This window comes from Vipera ursinii (genome assembly GCF_947247035.1).
Source record: "Vipera ursinii genome assembly, chromosome: 4".
Lineage (NCBI taxonomy): Eukaryota > Metazoa > Chordata > Lepidosauria > Squamata > Viperidae > Vipera > Vipera ursinii.
In genome coordinates, this window is record NC_139514.1 from 37,044,967 (window position 1) to 37,066,586 (window position 21,620).

Below are 21,620 nucleotides of genomic sequence, written 5' to 3' on the forward strand. Positions count from 1 at the left end.
TCTCAGAAAAGTGCTTAATGGAATATCAGCTTACTTTTTTTTAAAGCAATGAATTTTCTGATGAAGCCTAATATTCAGGTACTACTATCTGTTGTTGGTTCATAAACAGGTTAATCAGTTCAGGCTTTTTAAAATTGTCTGGTTTGTTATGGAGCCACAACTTCCTATAAAGTTATAAATAAAATGCATGGACCTGTCATCAGAAGCTAAGATTGATTTGAAAGACCATAACAACAGCAGTAACAACATGCTATGGAAATGTACATTTCTGCTATATTTTCTTTCATTCACTAATAAAATGAAGAACTATCACATTAACTGGGGAAGAAGATCGTTCTTGACTGATATGCCAACATTCTCCATATGAATGTTTTCTGTAAGCATCAAATGTCATTTCACTTGTGTTGAAATTATAGGTGTAGGGCTGCTAGGCACAACTGAATGTACCAGTGCAAGCCATCCCAAATATCCCTTGAACCTATAATAGGTTTGTCTTAAGCTCTTCTTTCCATATGGTATTCTTGAGAGATGCAAATGTCAAATATACTGTCCCCTCAGTAGTAGTGCATTGGATTGATAGAGTACAATGCATTAATTCTTTTGTTTTTAATATTATATTAATAATTATAAACCAGAGTTTCTGAAAATAGAGCAGCATATAGAGCGGCTTTCGATACCATTGACCATGGTATCCTACTGCGGCGCCTCAGGGGACTGGGAGTGGGAGGCACAGTTCTTCGGTGGTTCTCCTCCTTTCTCCTGGGACGCTCGCAGTCGGTGTTGGCAGGAGGACAGAGGTCGACCCCAAGGTCTCTCGCTTGTGGAGTTCCTCAGGGTTCGGTCTTCTCGCCTCTCCTGTTCAACATCTACATGAAACCGCTGGGTGAGATCATTTGTGGTTTTGGAGTAGGTTACCATCAGTATGCTGATGACACCCAACTTTTCATCTCAACGCCAAACCACATCAGTGATGCTCTCGACGTGATGTCCCGTTGCCTGGAAGCGGTCCGGGAATGGATGGGGAGGAACAGGCTTCAACTCAACCCGGACAAGACTGAATGGCTGTACATACCGGCACGCCAGGATATTCAGAATATTCCATCCCTCAATATTGGGGGCGAGCTATTGCCCCCCGTAGATAGGGCTCGCAACCTGGGTGTCCGCCTAGATTCACAGCTCTCCTTAGAAGATCACATAGGAGCAGTGACTAGGGGGGCTTTCGCCCAGGTTCGTCGGGTACGCCAGCTACAACTCTGGACCTGGATGCCTTGCGTACAGTCACCCATGCACTTGTGACCTCTCGTCTTGACTACTGCAACGCTCTTTACATGGGGCTGCCCTTGAGAACCACTCAGAAGCTTCAGCTGGTACAGAGTGCAGCAGCACGAACACTTTTGGGGGCTTCCCGATACTCCCATATTACACCTCTCCTCCGTGAACTGCACTGGCTTCCAGTTGCCTCCCGAGTGAAATTCAAGGTGCTAGTGATGACATACAAAGCCCTACATGGCATGGGTCCGGATTACCTACGGGAGCACCTACTGCCAGCGTCAACACCCCTCCGTCCTGTGCGCTCCCACAGAGAGGGCCTCCTCAGGGTACCACCGGTCAGAGAATGCCGGCTGGTGACCCCCAGGGGGAGAGCATTCTCGGTGGGTGCGCCAACCCTCTGGAACTGCTTGCCAGCCGAAATCCGGATGGCCCCCGACCTTCGCACCTTCCGGCGTGACTTAAAAACCTATCTATTCCAGCAAGCCGGCCTGGCCTGATAGATCTGGGATTTATTTGTTTTATTACTGCTTTATTGTATACTTGCCTGCTCTGTACACTGCCCTGAGTCCTCCGGGAGAAGGGCGGTATATAAAACAAACAAACAAAAAAATAAATAAATATAAATTGAAGTATTAACTTGAGTTGCTTCAACAGTTGAAACAACTAATTTTTGAATGAATGAAAGAATAATTAAATAAATTACAAATTGTGGTTATTTTCAAATGTATATTATAGATTTGGGATTCATAACTTTTTGTTCAGTTTCACATTAATATAAGGGTAGTGCTGATTTTTCCATTGGTTATAGGAGCCTTGTTCTGCTATTGTGGGCTATGGAAGAAAAATTGACAAATCGATAAAGAAAGGTCTACTTTGGCTATTACATACTATAGCAAAAGATTTTGATGCCTTACATGAAAGAATTCAGAAAGACATCACAGAACAAAAAGCCACTGAAGAACAAGAAAAAAGAGAGCGAGCAGAAAGAGTAAGGAAGATAAGGAAAGAAAGGTAGGTAGAGTAAATCATCTTTAATTTACATGAAACATTTTATAGTACATTACAGATTGGATTTCAAGGTACAGCAAAGACAAGAATATGACAGATCCAAAATGTAGTACACTCAGTAATTGAGTTTTCATATTAGACATGATATGACATAGTCATAGGTGTTAATAGTGATCATCTCCTAAGAATGACATTTCCATTCAGACCATTGTTTATTCAAGGCAAGCAATAAGGTCCAGAATCATACCTGGTGCTCATTAGCTTTGTTGAATCCTAAGACAGTTTTGTCATTGGCTAGAAATTATGGGCTTTAACACCATACTTGGTGGATGCCTGGTTGGGGAAAGTTGGTTTAGATACTCTGAAGAATTTGCAAAAGTGGGTACTTCAGATTGGTAGAACAGAAAAATACATTTTTCCTATAGTATAGCTACTGTAGTTAATCTTTATTAATATTTTCCCATTTCATAACTTTGAATAATGTGTCCCAGATTCTGAGAGAGCATGTGGAATTTGTCATTTGGTATTATATTTGAATTATAGCCAAAAAAGAAAGCAACTTACCATCTATATTTTCAACCTTTGATGGAAATATTTAGTTACAAGTGTTTGTTTTTAGCAATTTAATACATATGTTAACTTGTTCAGATGGAGTTTAAAAAACGGCTAAGTCTGCCACTTCCAGCAAGAAGGAAAACTTAATACTTCTTTCTAGCCAGTGGATAGAATTCTGGTTTCCCTCCCCATTCTTTAGCTTTGTCTTTTAAGAGGAATAATGACTTTCCTTATGTTTAAAAGCTAAGAATAACCAATAAAACATAAAACATAAAAATGGGGATATATAATTGGAGAGGCTGCAAAAGAAGTATGAAATTATGTAGGTGACTCTAACATCTATCATCAGCTACTTACTCTGCCAAAACTGACTGAATGGTATTAGAGTCAGCCTGATACGAACCAGGCCAAGCTAGGGATACTTTAGCAGCTCCTCCCTTTCCAACAAACATGGCCAACTGTGATGATCATCTGGACCTCTCAAAATAGAAAGCAAAGGGGCAAAAAATAAATAACCACTAGTGTCAAATCACACAAAAAAAAGGAAAGAAGTGTCAAAATATAAAAGAAAGGAATTTGAATTTGAATCATAGCAATGGCAGACAGACTTGACAACTATCAGCACCATTAGTAGTCCTCTGACAGCTAGGATACATAGAGGCTGGTAAAAGCACATTAGTGCCCAAATCCTCCAACTGCAGACCAAGGCCAAGTACATCAAATCTGCCCATTGCTAGAAAACAAAATGGAATTAGATTTGGCAATATGTGAGATGAGGCATGTTTCATAACAGAGGAGTAAATAGGACATGAATCATAACAATGTTTTTCAGCTCTAACCAAACAGGAAAAGATGAAATGGCTTAAAATCTCAGAATGAGAAATTAGACTAGTTTTATTATTCACATAAATAGAGAGCCTTGGTGGAGCAGTGGGCTAATGCCTCCTTAAGTAACACCAGCTGCCTGCAATTAGTGCAGGTTCGCATCCCACCAGGCTCAAGGTTGACTCAGCCTTCCATCCTTCCGAGGTAGGTAAAATGAGGACCCAGATTGTTGGGGGCAATTAAGCTGACTTTGTAATAATGCCGCTTGGGGTGTGTGTGAAAGCCCTAATAAGCAGGCATATACATAGAATGAAGGCTACTGCTAAGCTTGTAAGCCGCCCTGAGTCTTCGGAGAAGGGCGGGATATAAATGGAATTAAAATAAATAAATAAATAAATAAATAAATAAATAAATAAATAAATAGAAACTGATAAAGATTTCTTAGTGACTCTTCACTATGTTTAAGTTTTCTTTTAGCTAACTAGAAAAGTACTGAGAGACGTTTTTAGCCAGCATACCAGATTATGGGGGAAATAGTATATATCTTATTCCTGAAAAGAACACTCACTAACTTCAAAATCTGTATTTATTTATTTATTTATTTTACATTTACAATATATGTAGAACTGATAATTCCTTGATATTTCCATCTTTTCAGTTATACAGAAATTCATATTTTTTTAAAAACAACAACAACAAATTCATGTCAAACTTAATCAGGCAAATAATGCATATTTTTTATTATCTTGGTATAGGAAATCTATAATTATTTCTGTTGAATTCAGTTTTGATTTTAACCCTTTGCTTTAAAGGCAGAACAGAAGATATACGTCAGTAAATTAATGAAAGCTAGGTTATTCTAATAGAAGAATTGTAAACAAGTTTTCACATTGATTGTTTGACTTCAGGTCAGTTTTTTCAACTTCACATCCATCTTTTAAAAGTTCATCAATCACACTTTTGCATTTTGATATGAAGCATGTGAACTGTTTTCAATATTTGTAATATTCTAAGAATTTTTAATTTTAGTTGATTTAAAATATGTATCTTTTTTTCTTAAAATAATCAGAGAACAGAAAGAGAGAGAAGAAAATGAACGGGAAGGAAAGAGCATTTTGGATGAAGAAGACTCCGAGCTTGTAACTGGAAACCCTTTTCAGCCCATATCAGCTGTAATCAGTGAGGTATTGAAGCAGCCACCTGTGGAAAATGTTTGTGACAAATCAATTCATTGTTCATGAGTGCTTTAGCCAGTATTGTGTTTTTTGAAACAAATTCAAATTCCTTTCTTTTATATTTGATCCCTTTTTCCTTTTCTTTGTGTGATTTGATACTACTAGTTATTTATTTATTTTCCTTTGCTTTCTTTTTTATTTTTTGTTCCTCTTATTTAGATCTTTATTATTGATAACTGCTATGTTTGCTTCCATACTAGCTCTTTTTGCTTGCTTGATAACTAATTATGACATATTGGGAAATTTCAACCCATTGCTATATAATAGAGTATTTAGATAAATCTATATCAAAATTTATTTTCAGATACTTTTTTAGTTTTTATATGGTTATAACTAAAGTAACTTGTATTTTCCCCAAACACATGAGAACTTCTGTTCCTATTCTGGGAATGCTTCATGTAAGATAAGGCTGCACTAATGTTAGGTTGCTACTTGTTTTCTCTGTAATTTTTTAAAGTTTCCTCTAATTTTGGGCTTTTTTTCCCCATGGCCTTTTTTGAACAACTACCTAATTTTTCTATGCCTTCTTACTCCTGTAGGTTGCCAAATAATCATCAGTCTTTTCTGCTGCATAATTACTTGTCGATAGGTGGTATTTTTATATGGCTTGAATAGGACCCCATATTGCATATTGAATATGCATAACTAATGCACATATTCAATATGCATATTGTATAGGTGTAATATTGTAACTTTTGCTTTATTACAATCTGTTATGGTAAACTTGAGTAAGTTCTTTGGACCTTTCCTATAAAGCTGGTTGCTAACCCAACTGCCAATTCCTGCTTGGGCTTTATAAATGTTCTGTATCATATATTCCAAAAAACTCTTCTATATTTTTCCTTTTGTTAATTTGGGGATTTTAATATTTTGAGACCTTTATTATGAGATGAGGAAGAAGATCTTACTCCCATTCCTGGAGTAGCTATAGCCATAATTATGTACCACTGTTATTCCTTTCAGTTACCCCAAATGAATCCTCTTTTCTGATCATTTTTTCTCCAGTCTGTCTTGTCTCATTTTTTTGTCTAATTTCTGTCCTATTCTTGGTTCTTTGGCATAACTTAAAATACTTTTTCCCCAAGAATTTTATTCCTCTCATAACAGGATTCGCACCTTCATATTTTTAGTGGTTTCTTGTTTCTTTGCTACTACCAGATATGAACAGATGTGTATGGACCCAGATACTATTAAGGCAAGATTAATTACATAACTAATTTTTGTGTGGCAGGGCCAATTTTTAAAATGTATTTCATTAAATTACTTTTCTTTTACATTAACGGCTGCCTACTATATCCATTGCCACCACCATATGTCGTGGTGTGGAAAAGGATAAAACAGTTCTGGACAATGCAGAGAACTGGAAGCCAAATAAAAGTATTATTCTATTATAATACAAGGAGTAATACAGTAATTTATTTGGTTAGTGTTCAGTCACAGTGCCCTTACTTATCCTGTATATGTGCATGCATGAGTTCTTGATTACAAGTCTAAATCAGAAATTTAATATTTATTTGTATATCACTTTTAACCACCACCTCCTTCATTGAGGTAAATAAATATGCATTTATTTACAGAGCTGCCTTGAAATTCCTTAACTGCTTCAACTGTTGGAACTTTTTCAGCTGTTTCAATAGATACAGGCAATTTCTATACCTAATAATGGGGTTTTTTATATTAATTCCTCTTTCTAGATAGCTTAGATAAACTTTTACTTGATATTCTGTCCTTCCTTAAGGATCCCTTTCCTGGAGGCAGAAGACAAAAAATAATTATTATTTCATAGTTCTCCTAAACAGCTCTTGAGCTGTTTCTCCTAAATGGATTCTTTCATCCCTGCTATCCAATTGTTTTATCAACAAGGTCACTCCAAATCCTTCCTTCTAGAACTAGATTCTACTTACTATTGCTGATGTTTTCTACTGTACATATCTGTTTTTTGTGGATCTCTTCCTTCAATGTCTTTCTTGATGTCTTTGATCTTTTAATTCTTTGCTGACGTGAACAACACCTCCAAATGCTTATAAAGAAATACACAACAGAATGCCTTTTCCTGCCAATTTGTCTTATATAACGGCAATCAGTTTCCTAAAGATTATTAGTCAATAAGGCAAAAAATATATGTCATAAAATAGCATCAGTGGATCAATATTCACAAATGATTTGCATTTAATTTGGTACTCTTTCATTTATGAAAGGATTCCAGAAGTTCAAGTTGACTTCAGAAAAAAATTGAGGAAAATAAGTCATATTGCTAATTCATGCTGGATAATTGAGAAAGCTAAAGAATACCAAAAAAAACGTATCAGTATTTTTTTCATTGATTATAGAAATGTTTTTGATTGTATTGATCACTTCAAACTGTGGAATGTGTTTATAAAAATAGGAACACTGGAACATTTTATTTTCCTGATGCAAAATTTATTAAAGGGTCAGAAAGCCATATGGCAAAGCAGATTGGTCCCAGGCTGTCAAAGGAGTGAGAAAAGCATATGTACTTTTCCCTTTTAATAAATCAGTATATATGCAGAGTACATATTAAGGCAAACTGGATTTGAAGAATATGTGTATTTAATATGTTTATTTTAAAACCGAAGAAACATCAATAGTGATGGCACTATTCTGAAAATACAACTATACCTAATACATAATAATTGAACTATCAACAGTAAAGGAGTCAATAGTCAAGAAATATACCACAGACTAATACTTGGTAGAGTTGAATCAAAAGCCTTGGTAAATATATTTAATGCCAGGATGTGCTTATAATACAACAATCAGAATTGTGCAGATATTGGTTTTTTTTCTTGTGTGGAAGTTAAAGTTGGACAGAAAGTATTGATCCGTTTCAACTTTAATATTGGGGAAGATTTCTTACAGTGTAATGGATAGCCATGAAATCAAACAAATCGATCATTGAACAGAAGAGTTTCTCATTTAAAGCAAAAATGTTCAGACTCAAATTGTAATACTTTGGACACTTGATGCAAAGAGCTAGTTCTCTGGAAATGCCTATAATGCTGGAAATGGTGAAAGCAAAGAGAAAAAGGCAGCCAGTAGCAAGGTGGTTGAACTGAATTTCAGCAGTGGGGGCAGAACATGGATGAGAGACCTGAAGGATGAAGGACCAGATTAGAGACGGTTCTCTTGGAGAAAATCTATTTACATGATTGTGAAGAGTCAATACAAACTTGATGACATATAATCAATCAAAAGATAGTAATCTTAAAGGATACCAAGTTTTATAACTGATGTGTTTTCAATTAATTTCTCAGAATAATAGCTCAGAATTTGAAAAAAGCTGCCATGGTATCAGAATCAATATAAGTAATTAAAGGCTTAATACTCTCCACAGGGGAAAAAAGCTTTATTTCATATTTTAAATTCATTATCCATTGCAATATGTCACTAAAATTGCATAGAAATCCATATGCTAATATAAACTGAACTAAGGTCATTGAGAATATTTGCACAGTAAAATTTCAAACACCTGAAATTTAAAGCAATTAAAATGTAGTTATATTTATTTATTTATTATTTATTTACCGGTAGTTACATTTATATACCGCCCTTTCCCTGAGGACTCAGGGCGGTTTACAGGGAATTAAAAAATCCAACATACAAAAGTTAAAAACCAAATTAAAAAATATTAAATTGACCCTGTACTCTTAAAAAAACCCAATTAAAAATTTCTCCTCAGCCTGGGCCCGAGAGCTCAAAGAGCCAGGTCTTCAGGCCCCGGCGGAATGATCGGAGGTCGGGGGCAGTTCTCAGCTCCACCGGCAGCTGGTTCCAGAGGGCAGGCGCTCCCACTGAGAAGGCCCTATTCCTGGGTGTCACCCGCCGGCAATCTCTCACCGGCGGCACCCTGAGCAGACCCTCCCTGTGGGAGCGCAGTGGGCGAAGGGCGTTTGATGCCGGCAGCAGGTGTTCCCTCAAATAACCCGGACCCAGGCCATGTAGGGCTTTATAGGTAATAACCAGCACCTTGAATTTCACCCGGAGGGCAACCGGAAGCCAATGCAGCTCGCGGAGTAGAGGTGTTACATGGGAGTATCGGGAAACCCCCATTACAACTCGCGCGGCCGCATTCTGCACCGGTTGAAGCCTCCGAGTGGTCTTCAAGGGCAGCCCCATGTAGAGAGCGTTACAGTAGTCCAAACGGGAGGTCACAAGTGCATGAGTAACTGTGCGTAGGGCGTCTCGGTCCAGATAGGGACGCAACTGGCGCACCAGGCGAACCTGTGCAAAAGCCCCCCTGGTCACGGCTCCTATATGGTCTTCAAAATTGAGCCATGAGTCCAGGAGGACGCCCAGGTTGCGAGCCCTATCAACGGGGGGTAACACCTCACCCCCCATCATTAAGGATGGAATAACTTGGTTAACCTGAGATGCCGATATGCACAGCCACTCAGTCTTGGCGGGATTGAGACGAAGCCTGTTTCTCCCCATCCAGACCTGAACCGCCTCCAGGCACCGGGATATCACGGAGAGGGCATCACTGGGTTGGTTCGGGGTGGAAAGAAAAAGTTGAGTATCATCAGCGTACTGGTGATACCCCACCCCAAAACCACGAATGATCTCGCCCAGCGGCTTCATATAGATGTTGAACAGGAGAGGCGAGAGAACCGACCCCTGAGGAACTCCACAAATGAGAGACCTCGGGGCGGATCTCTGCCCTCCTGTCAACACCGACTGCAAGCGGCCCTGGAGGTAGGAGGAGAACCACCGTAGAACGGTGCCTCCCACTCCCAGCCCCCTGAGTCGCCGCAGCAGGATACCATGGTCGATGGTATCGAACGCCGCTGAGAGATCTAATAGGACCAGGACAGAGGAACAACCCCTGTCCCTAGCCCTCCAGAGATCATTCACCAGCGCGACCAATGCCGTCTCCGTGCTGTGTCCGGGCCTGAAGCCCGATTGGTACGGGTCCAGATAATCAGTTTCCTCCAGGAACAGAGGGAGCTGATGCACCACCACACTCTCAACAACCTTCGCCAGAAAGCGAAGGTTGGAGACTGGACGATAGTTGTTTAAAACAGCCGGGTCCAAAGCAGGCTTCTTGAGAAGGGGTCTCACCACCGCCTCCTTCAAGGCGGCAGGAAAGACACCCTCCTTCAAGGAAGCAGTTATTGCTGCATGGAACCAGCCTCGTGTTCCCTCCCGAGCCGCATAAGCTAGCCAGGAGGGGCACGGATCCAACAAACAGGTGGTGGTGCTCAGTCTCCCCATGATCCTGTCCACATCATCAGGGGAAATAGGGTCGAACTCAGTCCAGATAACATGCTCAAGACCGCCTGATTCCTCCACATCAGACTCTGCCCAGTCAGAGTCCAAGCCGGTCCGGATCCGAGCGATTTTGTCCTCCAGATGTTGACTAAACTCCTCGGCTCGTCCCTGCAAGGGATCCTCTCTCGCCTCCTGATTAAGGAGGGAGCGAGTCACCCTAAACAGGGCGGCCGGGCGATTATCTGCGGACGCGATAAGGGCGGCAAAGTAGTTAGACTTCGCCGTCCTTATCACCGCAAGATAAGACCTTATAAAGGTTCTTAACTGCAATCGGTCGGATTCGGATCGGCTGGATCTCCAACCGCTCTCTAGACCTCGTCTCCAACGCTTCATCTCCCGGAGCTCCACAGAGAACCATGGGGCCCAGTGGGATCTGCGACGGGTCAGAGGTCGCATGGGTACAACGCAGTCGAGTGCCCTGGTGGTAGCCATTTCCCAGGCCTCCACCAGGGCATTGACTGGGCTGTGGGTAAGGGTGATAGGTATCGGCCCAAGCGCCCTCTGGAACCGATCCGGGTCCATTAGGCGCCTGGGGTGGAACCACCTGGTCGGTTCCGCCGCCCAGCGGTGGGGGGTGGCATGACGGAAAACCAGCCTCAGGAGGTGATGATCTGACCATGACAGAGGGGTGATGGACGGAGAACCCCCTCCCAGATCATCCAACCACTGTCCAGACAGGAACACCAGGTCGAGAGTATGATCCCCCTCATGAGTCGGGCCCTCAATAACCTGGGTCAGGCCCATGGCTGTCATGGAAGCCATGAACTCCCGAGCTAACTCCGACGACCCTCCCAGTGATGGCAGGTTGAAGTCACCCAGGAGTATAAGCCTGGGGAACTCCACCGCCAACCCTGAGAGGGTGTCGAGCAGCTCAGGCAGGGCTGTTGCCACACAGCTGGGCGCCAGGTATGTAAGCAACAAGCCCAACTGAACCCGAGGACCACATCTCAAGAGGAGGGATTCACTCCCGGCCATCTGGACAATGGTGGCCTCCCGGGGACACAAAGTCTCCCGAATAACCACTGCCACCCCACCACCCCTGCCCTGAGCCCGTGGCTGGTGCAGCACCCGGAAACCTGGCGGGCATAACTCGGTGAGAGGCACCCCTCCCTCCGAGCCCAGCCAAGTTTCTGTGATGCACGCTAGATCCACACATTCCTCCTCGATCAGATCACGGATGAGGGGAGCTTTGTTAACTACGGATCTAGCATTAAAATAGACCAACCTGAGCTCAGGGGCCTGATCACCCTCATCCCCGGGTAAGAGGGTGCTAACCGGAGGGTCGGAGCGCGCCACCGCTCGGAGATAGCGGGGGCGCGATCCCAGATGTTGATATGGCCCTCCGTGCAAACACCTGCTGCCATACCCTATCGCCGTGGGGATTCGATGCCCCACCCCCACATTCCCAGCACCAGCAGTCACCGACCCCGACCCCGTCCCGTCAGGACCTCTAACAGGTCCAGACTGAGTGCCGGTTACAGGTTCCCTCCCTCCCCCCCCCCTCCCTCCCCCTCCCTAACCTCTTAAAATAACCGGCTAAGAATCTTATCAGGGGCCTCTTAGCACGTCTTAACTCGAGGCCCCTATCTAAGCCCAATATAAGCAGAAGAGCTGAATTCTAATTAGAGATTCCATTATATGAAATTGAATATTATTTTATATTATTGATGATATGTAATCCAGTAGGAAAGGCTAGTATAAGACATAAATATTGATTGTAGGCTGGCCATGATTGTGTGTGTATGTGTGTCCGTGTGTGCATTTGCACTATTTGCAAAGTTATTGTGGGAAAAAAAGACTTCCTACAATTTGAAAGTGCAGTTTTATAAAAAAATCTTGATCTAAATCCATAATAATGTATAAAAACAGTTTGTAAAGTTATTGTATGAAATGTACGTCAGTAATTCTTTTAGAGTATTCTCTGATTTGTTGTTGACATTAACTCTTCCCCAACTAACACTTGAAATGCTGCTGTAATAAATGGCATTTTCTTCTGTATTTGTTAGAATGAAAAGAAAATTGAGAAAGAGAAGAAGAGGCAAAGGGAAGAGAATGAAAAGATTGCTATTGCCTTGAAACCTAAAACAAATCAGGAGATAATAGATGTTCAGAGTCTGAACAGTGAACAATCCAACGAACAGAGACTGATAGAAAACTATAAATCTGCACGAACACAACAAATGGAACACGAAGATGAGAATGATCAGCACATCTCAGAAAGTCTTGACTCTGGTGATAATGCCACTTTGAATCCAGGAACAGGTAGACTGATAAGAATTTGTAAATACTGTTGTCAGCCAATTTCAAAAGTTCAGTTCAAAATTTGAGCTTGGCAGGAGAGGAGAATATAGCTATTAGGCAACCTTTTTAAAACAGACTAGGAAAACCTAATGAACTGCCAAAAAATTGATAGATTTTTTTATTAACTGACAAACTTAAATTCCTGTAGTCTATCATGAATATATAGTCTTAACTGAACATTATGTATACATAATTAAGTAAGAACTGTGTGCTTATTACAAATAAAGTTGTATGCTCTGATTAAAATTTATATAAATTTAAATAATATAATAATAATAATAATAATAATAATAATAATAATAATAATAAAATCTGTCTTAATGTAAGCACAGATGTTTTCTAATTGCAGTTCAATATTTTTTTATGTAACATCAGTGATTTTATTTATATTTGATTTAGAAAACAGTAAAAAGAAAGCAAAGAAACTAAAATTAAAAAGAAACCATCGAGTTGAACCAGTCAATACAGAAGAAATTGTTTCCCCCCTTCCTACTCCAATAGCAACACATACACCAGGTGAGTACAGTGTGCACCAGTGTTTAAAAGTTGAGGTCTTGCATGAATAACACAATTTCACATGAAGTATTTCAAAAGAAAAGATATGTGTAGTAAGTATGTAGTTAAATATTGTGATGAAAAGCCTAACAGATTTTGGGAACATAAAGGAGGCAATGATAGAACAAAGGAGAGATAAGGGTAATGCAGAAGAAAATCCAGGGGAAAATAAAAACATAAGAAAGAGATTTAGAGTAACTGTGTCTTAATTATATTACATATAACTTATGGAGAGAGGTTATTTTTATAAGTTTCATGATTCTGTTATTTTACCCAAATCGCAATAAAGATCTTTCCAGATTATGGTTCCCAAACTTAGAAAACAAGAACCATTTGAATTTCTGGAAACATATTTATTGCTAATAGAGTATTATTACAGAATCTTGAAAGCTTACTAAATCTCACACATAACATACATTGGTAGGGCGGCTTTACTCTTGAGTTCCCCTGGACTCTTCTCTGTTAGAAATGACATTGTTTATTCTCTGCTTTGTTTTGTTGTACCTTCTGGGCTCCCAAGGTCTGTTAAATATTCCATCCCAGAAATTTACATGGCAAGTGAAAAAAACCAAACCCCTGGCTATGTAAAAAGGAATGATGCCTTATTCATCAAATGAATTAGAGAGAGAAAGAACACAATAAAATAAAACTTTTACTTCCATTGGGAACTAAACATTTTTTTCTCATTTTATTGTGTATTATTTTTTTGGGGGGGAGACCTTTATAGAATATTGTTTTATTTGTTTGTTTATTAAATGTTATACCTTTATCCGCATCTGAGGGGTACATTTTTAATATCAGAGTCTTAATCCTACACAAATGAGGACCCAGATTGTTGGGGGCAATAAGCTGACTTTGTAATAATGCCGCTTGGGGTGTGTGTGAAAGCCCTAACAAGCAGGCATATACATAGAATGAAGGCTACTGCTAAGCTTGTAAGCCGCCCTGAGTCTTCGGAGAAGGGCGGGATATAAATGTAATAAAATAAATAAATAAATAAATAAAAAATAAAATTAACTTCTACTCCAATATGTCTACCATGTTCATCAGTAATAAAAGATCTGGTTTTATTAGTAGCTTGAGATTTTCTCCATGTACACAGATAAATATTTGCTTCATCAGAATTGTTTGATTATATAATTACTGTTTGATATGTATATATATTTTTGCAGTTGGATGGGAAACACCAAAAGTTAACAGAATTCGAAAACTTGAGCCCCTTGGTGAAACTCATCATAATGGTAATTTCAGAGGAATTTGTCCTTAGCAACATATATTTTATTTTTCATATTGGCTTTCATTTTGACTAATTTGGTGCTTCTTTAAGAACAATCCATAATTTTCACTCCTTGTTTTTCTCTTTAAACTATATGTAAATGGAATCCTGTTAATAATTTTATTTCACTGTCTTTGCTTCAGGACAAATCTGTTGCTTGTTGAGGTGGTCATGTAGTTGTATATTGCTCAGAGGGAAAAAATAGAACACATTAAAGTGCATAGGACCATATCCATTCTTAACTATTCACCCGAAGAAGGTCTGCTATGAATTGCTATAAATAGATTTTATGAAATATTGAAGATCACACATGAAATAGGAGAAAAGTATCTTATGAGCAGACAAGCATTCACACAATCTTTATGTTTTCTCTTCTTAACACCTATAAATATTGAACCTTAAACACAGATTAATCAGCTGCTAAGTTTTATAAGGTGCAACAGAAGGGGGGCGATTTTTATGAGTTAATTAGGCAGGAAGCCACTGTGTGCCTAACTTACTTATCTGAATATATAGAAACTATTTGTAAGTTTTTATTGTCATATGGTTTTCTAAAAATATAATTTTGCTATTAATCTTTTTAATAGCATGTGAAAGGTTTTAGTTCTTTTCTAGTAGATTCTGATTTATAATAACCTCTTCACTGAGGATAAGAGTTATTGTTAACAAGGATTGTTTCATTTTCAAGGTATTTGTATCGTTTTATGTAAATACTTGTAAAACCATTGGAAATGTTTTCTGTTTTGACAAGATGGCATCGTTCAGTGATAGAACATATGTCATATATATGGTTGCTGTTCAACTCCAGGACCTCTAAATGATCTTGAGCAATAACACTGAAAAAGACTAATGCCTGGCATGTTGGTTTGACCTGCTTCTCAGAGCATGTAATTATTAAACTAGATCATGGTTATCCAACTTTCTCTAGCTAAGGGCTATATTTTACCTTTGAATTGAATATCTAAGGCAGACATGTCAAACTTGTGATGTCATGTGATGTTGCGCGACATATCACAGCTTTTTTTACATTGCCGGCAATGGAGTGGGTGTGGTTTCCTGATGACGTGTCTGGCCCGCAGGCCGGCAGTTTGACACCCCTGACCTAAAGGTCATACTTCAAAAAAACAAAATGACACGGTTAGACAAAAACTAAATTTCATTCCACCTATAGTTAAATGCATTTAAAATTAGTTAATTAATTGCAGTTAACATGGTGAGCTCTATATATTTCATATTTTTCCCCTTCTTTTGCATTAAAATTTATGAAGTAGCAAGAGTTTTGGAAGAGTTATAAAATGATTAACCAAGATGTTCAAGATTTGCTTCTCTAGATTAGAAAGATGTATGGAGAATTTATACATTCATAAAATCTATATTTGTACATAAGTTGATTTCCTTTGTAATAGACAACAGTATAATTTTCATCAGTTTGTTTACTATCCATATTTCTTTTTAAGGAGTATAAAGAAAAGAAAATGAGAGAAAGGACAGAAAAAAAGAGGTAGGGAGGAGAAGGGCCATGCTATCTGATTATAATCCTTTTGCTGTTACCTATGGGCCTGATTGTAACTGGAGTTAAAAGTTGTCATTCCTTGTGCAATATTTTTGTTAAAAAGTAGAATAGAATTATTCTTATGCAAGAAATACTTCTGATTGCGTTGTAAATCAAGTTTGTGAAACTACAGATGAGTTATTTCCTATAAGCTTTGATTTTAACTCCAAAAAGAATACAGTTGCTTATAATTTTGCATGTACTTCTTTCAATTCTGTCGGTATTTCATTTGAATACAGGGCAACTTTGATTTGAGGTGATGAAAGAGATACATCACTTGAGTACTGTTTATTTGAATTTATTGGGCTTATTATATACCACTGACTCTAGTTTAGAAACTAAAGTAAATAATTACTAGAATTTTAGTTCATAATTGAACTTTTCTATAATCTAAGCCTTTAAAAAAAGCACCAATATTCCCAAAATTTTATTCTTTCTTGTTTAGTTTTTTTCTATAATTTTATAATTCTTTATGTTGTTTTAAAATAAAATTATATTTAAGTTTAGATCAGCTATTAAGTGAAGTTACATTCCTTGACCAAGAGATCAATTTTAGCCATGAATCTTTAGAAAAAGGAGAGGCAGTTGGGAAATTCTGATCAGGCAGGCAAAAGGGCAGTTTTCAGGAAACTATAGTGGGGAAACAGCACAATGACCGCTTGCCTCCAGAATATTAAACATCAGGGTAAATTTAGCAACAGAATAGGGGAGCCACAATTCCAAATTCTAGAATTATTAGATACAGGTAATCCTCCCTAAAGAACTGCAACTTTATCACTAAGCAGTGTAACATCATGATTGCACCTGACTTACGGCGGCAGCTTTGCTGCAGTCATTAAGCAAATCACCCAAGGTTAAGTGTGATGTCACATGATTGTGATTTGCAACTTATTGCCAGCTCCCCTGTTAACCTTGCTTTTCAGAAACTGGCTGTGATGGTCACAATGGTTATTTTATGACCATGAGACACTGCAACAATTGTAGACGTATGTCAGTGGCAAAGCATATCAGTTTGACTGCAGATACTGGGACGGTCATAAGTTCCTGTCATATGTGTCAGCTGTGAAAAGGCAAAATCATTAGAAAAGAGACTGAAAATAAAATTGAAAACATTGTCATTCCTTTCTAGTAATTTGGTGTATTTGCATCTGGAATACTGTGGAGAGTTTGGTCGGCACATTTTAAAAAAAGACTAATATTTTCTGGGAAAAGTTAAGATGATGGCAATCAAAATTACTAGGGTCTTGAACATCTTCCTTATGAGAAAATGTAGATCATTTTTAGCTTAGAAAAAATACTAAGTTAACAGTTGAAGTATATAATGTCATGCATGGGGTGGAGAAAGTGAAGGGGAGTTTTTCTCCCTTTATTAAAACCCTAAGTCTGGGAATCATACTGTGAACCTGACTGGAAGTTTTAGAAAAAGTACTTCTTACACACAACACATGGCAAATTTTTGGAATTCAGTATTGGAAGATGTGATGTCCAGTAATTTGAGTGGCTTTTAAAGGGAGTGGATTCAAACATCATGAAGGACAATTCTATCAAGGTCCATTAGCTCTGAAGACTAAATGTTACCTCTCAGCTGGTGGTGCGTGCTTTCAAATACAAGTGCAGAAGAACATCAGCAGGATGATTGAATGTCTCTACCTCCTGCTTCTGTGCACTGCAGGAGCATAGGTTGGCCAGATAAAACAAAATGCTGGACTAAGAGAGTCTTTGGTCTGATTCAGCAGTTCTCTTCTATAAAAAGGATCTTTTTGTTTTAGAATATTATTCTTGTAAGGATTTGTAACCAAATTAGTTGTATTATGTAATCCAACTCTTCACTTGAAGTATTTTTGATTTGTAGAAACTATAAAGGAAATATTATGTTAATACCGTACAAAATAAATAAAAACATATCTTAATATCTTGCAACAGATTGAAATTTCATAGGTTTTCCCTTTGTAGAGTTTAAACAGTACTAACAGATAACATTAATTATCCATTTACATCTGGAGAGGAAGGAGTTTTGATAAACTAAAGCAAAACATGTTTCAATAGATATGACTTAAAAATCTATAGTCAGCACAGCTAAAAGTAAAAAAAATATCCTAAAAACTGGTGAATATAACCAGTGTAACGTCCTGTTCTGTCTCCTCTGAATGCATCCAGTATCTTTTTATAGCTTTATAATTTTGCATATTCCAAGCCTGCCTGATGTATGTCTTTTAATTCTTTTTTTTAAAAAAATGCATGTTTCTGTTCTTGTCTAAAGTGGTTTAGTAATTTGATATTTGTCTTATTTTCCTCTTTGAAATTCTGCTTATATTAAAAATGCATTGTCATAAAAATCTTAGGATACTTGGTTTTGCAACTCTGTGCAATCTGCTATCCACACCTCCAAATCACTGATGTTTATATCTACTTTAAATCCTCAGTGTTGGTTGCTGCTGATTTAGAACTAGTTGGGGAAAAGAAAAATCAGATGCTTCTTCATAGAAATAATCCTCTGAAATTATTCCTTTTAATTTGTGTATTCTGACTGATTCAATCAATATATTATCTATGAAATATAAAGTGGATTGAGAGTGGCAGTAACAGGGATTTTTGAGATAACCATATATAATAAAGAATACTAACCATTTGGTATCAGTTAACTTAGATTTCTTATTATACTTAACTAATAATTCCTTTGTTTTCAACCTAAGTAATTTGTACCAGTTGGGAACAAGGTCCTCTATATTTGTTTGTAGGTCTAGGATTAGAGTAGTTGTGGGTGAGTATTTGTAATTCTAAAACTGTTTTTTGAGTGTTTAATGTTTCTCTTTTTCAAGTCATTCTGGAAATAAAAGTACAGTCAGAAGGAATGACAATTTTTTTTAAAAAAAGACTGAAACTGATAAGCATGTATCTTTCAGTATATAAATTTTGCACAAGATAAGAATTGTAATTATCAGATGAAACCTAAAGATTTCTGTATGCATATAAAATCACAGAATTCCATGCTTTTTTTCTGTTCGATTCACAATAGTTGGGTAAGAGGTATGTTGTCTGTTAATTTGGTTTCTTTTCTAATTTGCTTTAGATTTCTATGGAAAGCCATTGCCACCACTTGCTATGCATCAAAGACCTAACAGCGATATACATGGTGTCATTTCTTAACTAGTCGTCATTTTGCAGCTTTTAAGAGGAATCTAAAATAACATTACATTAGACATTGCTTTCTTTTTTGAAGACATACCTGTTATTCCTATAAGTTGCTGGGCAAGGCACCAAGATTACACTGGGATTCCTGGTAAGGATGTTACTTCTAAATGTTAACAATCCTGCTTCCTCAATTTACCAGCTGCTCTTCAAAGTTGACATGGAACAAGAAAACTCATACAAGCAGAATTCTTGCAAAAGAAATGACAACCCAACTCAACTTGGTTATCCATATACATGCTTTCAGTTTGGCTAAATATTTTTCTATATTCAACACTTCAAGTGTTTTTTAAAAGTACATGCATGTTCAAAAGGTGAAGATATGAACTATACATTTAAACATTTTGATATATTTTTATAGTATTTTATTTGTTTTTAAGAAATTATTTGGTTCAGCAGAACTATTTTGACATATTAAAATGCCTACCTATATTCATAAGTATCTACCACAGTTTTTTGGAAAAGCAATATATTTGTGTGTGATTTGCTTCACAGTTTACCTAATTGTTAATTATGTTGTTTTATCTTGTTCTTGGTCCACCAGAAAGAAGTATGTGTTGGAAGGAAACTATATTCATGTTTTCCTTGATGGGAAACAGCACTTCTGGCGTTCATTGTGACCATTAATTTTGTGTTCTTGGAGCTAGAGGGAAAGGGAACTTTTTGACTTTCCAAAGGATATACATAAATATCCTTCAATTACTGTATAGAGTTTGATATTCATGGCCACTGCTCTTGCAGTACTTATTTTATTTTGCGAATATGTGAACATATGAATTGGAGAACTAGGGCTGTGGGTTGCTTTAAAGTAAGCAGAAGTAGAATTAAATTACATCTCCTTACACCAAATGTAACAAAATATGTCTTCTCCCAGGCTTATGTGGCAAGCTTAGCTGTTTTAAAGAGTAGTAGGCAGATGCAAAGTTCATGTTCCTGCACAATTCAAGCCATGTTTTTGGCTTTGAATTCAAATTACTCCATAATCCTTATTTCATTCATGCAAACACATTTCCCTGTTAGGTTGGGGTTCCATATATGCTGACATAAATGAAAATGTTTATAGAAAAAGGTATCTTTCTCCCCTGAAGATTTTTTATTGCTTCAGTTGTTAATAATTGCAAATAACATTATTATAACAGTGAACATTTTTAAAAATATGTAAATGCCTTTCTTTTAAAAGAAAACATTACAGTCCAATTTTTACTTCCTTTTTCTTTATTGCGTATTAGAGGTAAATAATCAGAATTTCCATATGATCAGAGTTTTTTTTGTATGCTCAGATAGTGAAGTAGTTGAGTGGCTTACAAATAGCATAAAGCCTTAATACTAAACTGAAAAGTCTATGAATGTAATGAGGTTTGAAAATTCTCACCTTCCAGCAACATCATATTCAAAGGCTACTGTTTCTTTGCAGTTTATCTTACTCAAAAGCTTGTTTCTTTGCAGTTTAAATTAATGCTTTTATTCTGCTTGATGATAGTAATGCCCATGTCATGAAACTGATCGTTTGAATCCTTTCACACGATATGTATCTCTCCTAAAGTCATATAAAAAATAGTCTCATCAAATTAGTTGCATGCATACAAGCTGAATGAGTTTGCTCTTGTAAGATTACTTTCCGGCTAATGTAAAAGATGGTGCATAATTCATGGTACATGTTTCCATATATAGTTTCAATATTTCTGAATTTTTAGGTTATATAAATGGAAGTTTGTTTTCCATTTCCCCCAAGAAGTTAAATGTTCTTTTCTTTTAGTTAACACTGAAAACTGTTAAGGATTGTCCTACTTTCTTGAAGCTCAAAAACATTTTTTCCTCTCAAGGCTTATGCAATAGGACTTCTTCCTTACCCATGCTGTATTTTTCCCTACCTCCAGTCCTCAACATCTGTTTCAAATAGAAGATTTTCTGTCTGGAGAAGATTTTGAGGGCAACTCATAGTTAGGAACAATTATTTGCCTTCTATTTTATCAGTGGATAAATAATGGATTCAATAATGAAGCATATTCATGGGATTTTTGTGGTTACAAGATGCATAAGTACTGGAATGTGTTTTTAACATGCTGACTTTCCTTTTATTATGGATTATTTATTGAATATACATTTAATGTTTTTATCTATGAAATAAAGATACACAGAAATGTGATTTAATATTTCATCATACAATTCACTTTATCTGGAACACAGCTTTTATTTCCTTTAAATTTATCAGAAAAGTTTTTAAATTATCGGTTGAAGTTTTTCCCAAAACATTTGAGCACAAGATTGGATGGAATAAGACTTTTGCTTCGGAAATTATTTTAAATAAATATTTTAACTCTTGTGTGAGCACATCACTTCTCCATTGTTCATTAAACCAACCTTTTCCATTTGATCCTGGGGGGGGAAGCAATGCTTTAAAGAGTTGACACTGAAAAGATGCAGAGCTTTAATGAGTCAGTTCACTGAAGTTAATGTACCTTAAAGCAGCTACTACTTTTTCTAGACTTGCACAGCCCTAATCTAGAGCAAGAGTTAGCAACATGGAGTCTTAACAGCTTTTGGATTACAACATCTTAATACC

The 21,620-nt window shown here is 37.4% G+C and overlaps 1 protein-coding gene across 3 annotated transcripts in view; it reads left to right on the top strand.

Annotated features, from left to right (window-relative positions):
* Positions 1-21,374, top strand: part of ARL13B (ARF like GTPase 13B) — a 44,110-nt gene extending 22,736 nt beyond the window's left edge. For 2 of the 3 annotated variants that reach the window (XM_083362031.1, XM_083362030.1), the window contains exons 6-11: positions 2,081-2,283; positions 4,730-4,844; positions 12,191-12,446; positions 12,885-13,001; positions 14,213-14,281; positions 18,939-21,374. In XM_083362031.1, the coding sequence (XP_083218157.1) occupies positions 2,081-2,283; positions 4,730-4,844; positions 12,191-12,446; positions 12,885-13,001; positions 14,213-14,281; positions 18,939-19,015 (837 nt within the window). In that variant the 3' untranslated portion in view covers positions 19,016-21,374. Of the gene's footprint in view, positions 1-2,080; positions 2,284-4,729; positions 4,845-12,190; positions 12,447-12,884; positions 13,002-14,212; positions 14,282-15,773; positions 15,818-18,938 lie in introns of all 3 variants that reach the window. The other variant, XM_083362032.1, reaches the window with a different exon arrangement.
* Positions 21,375-21,620: the final 246 nt, after the last annotated feature.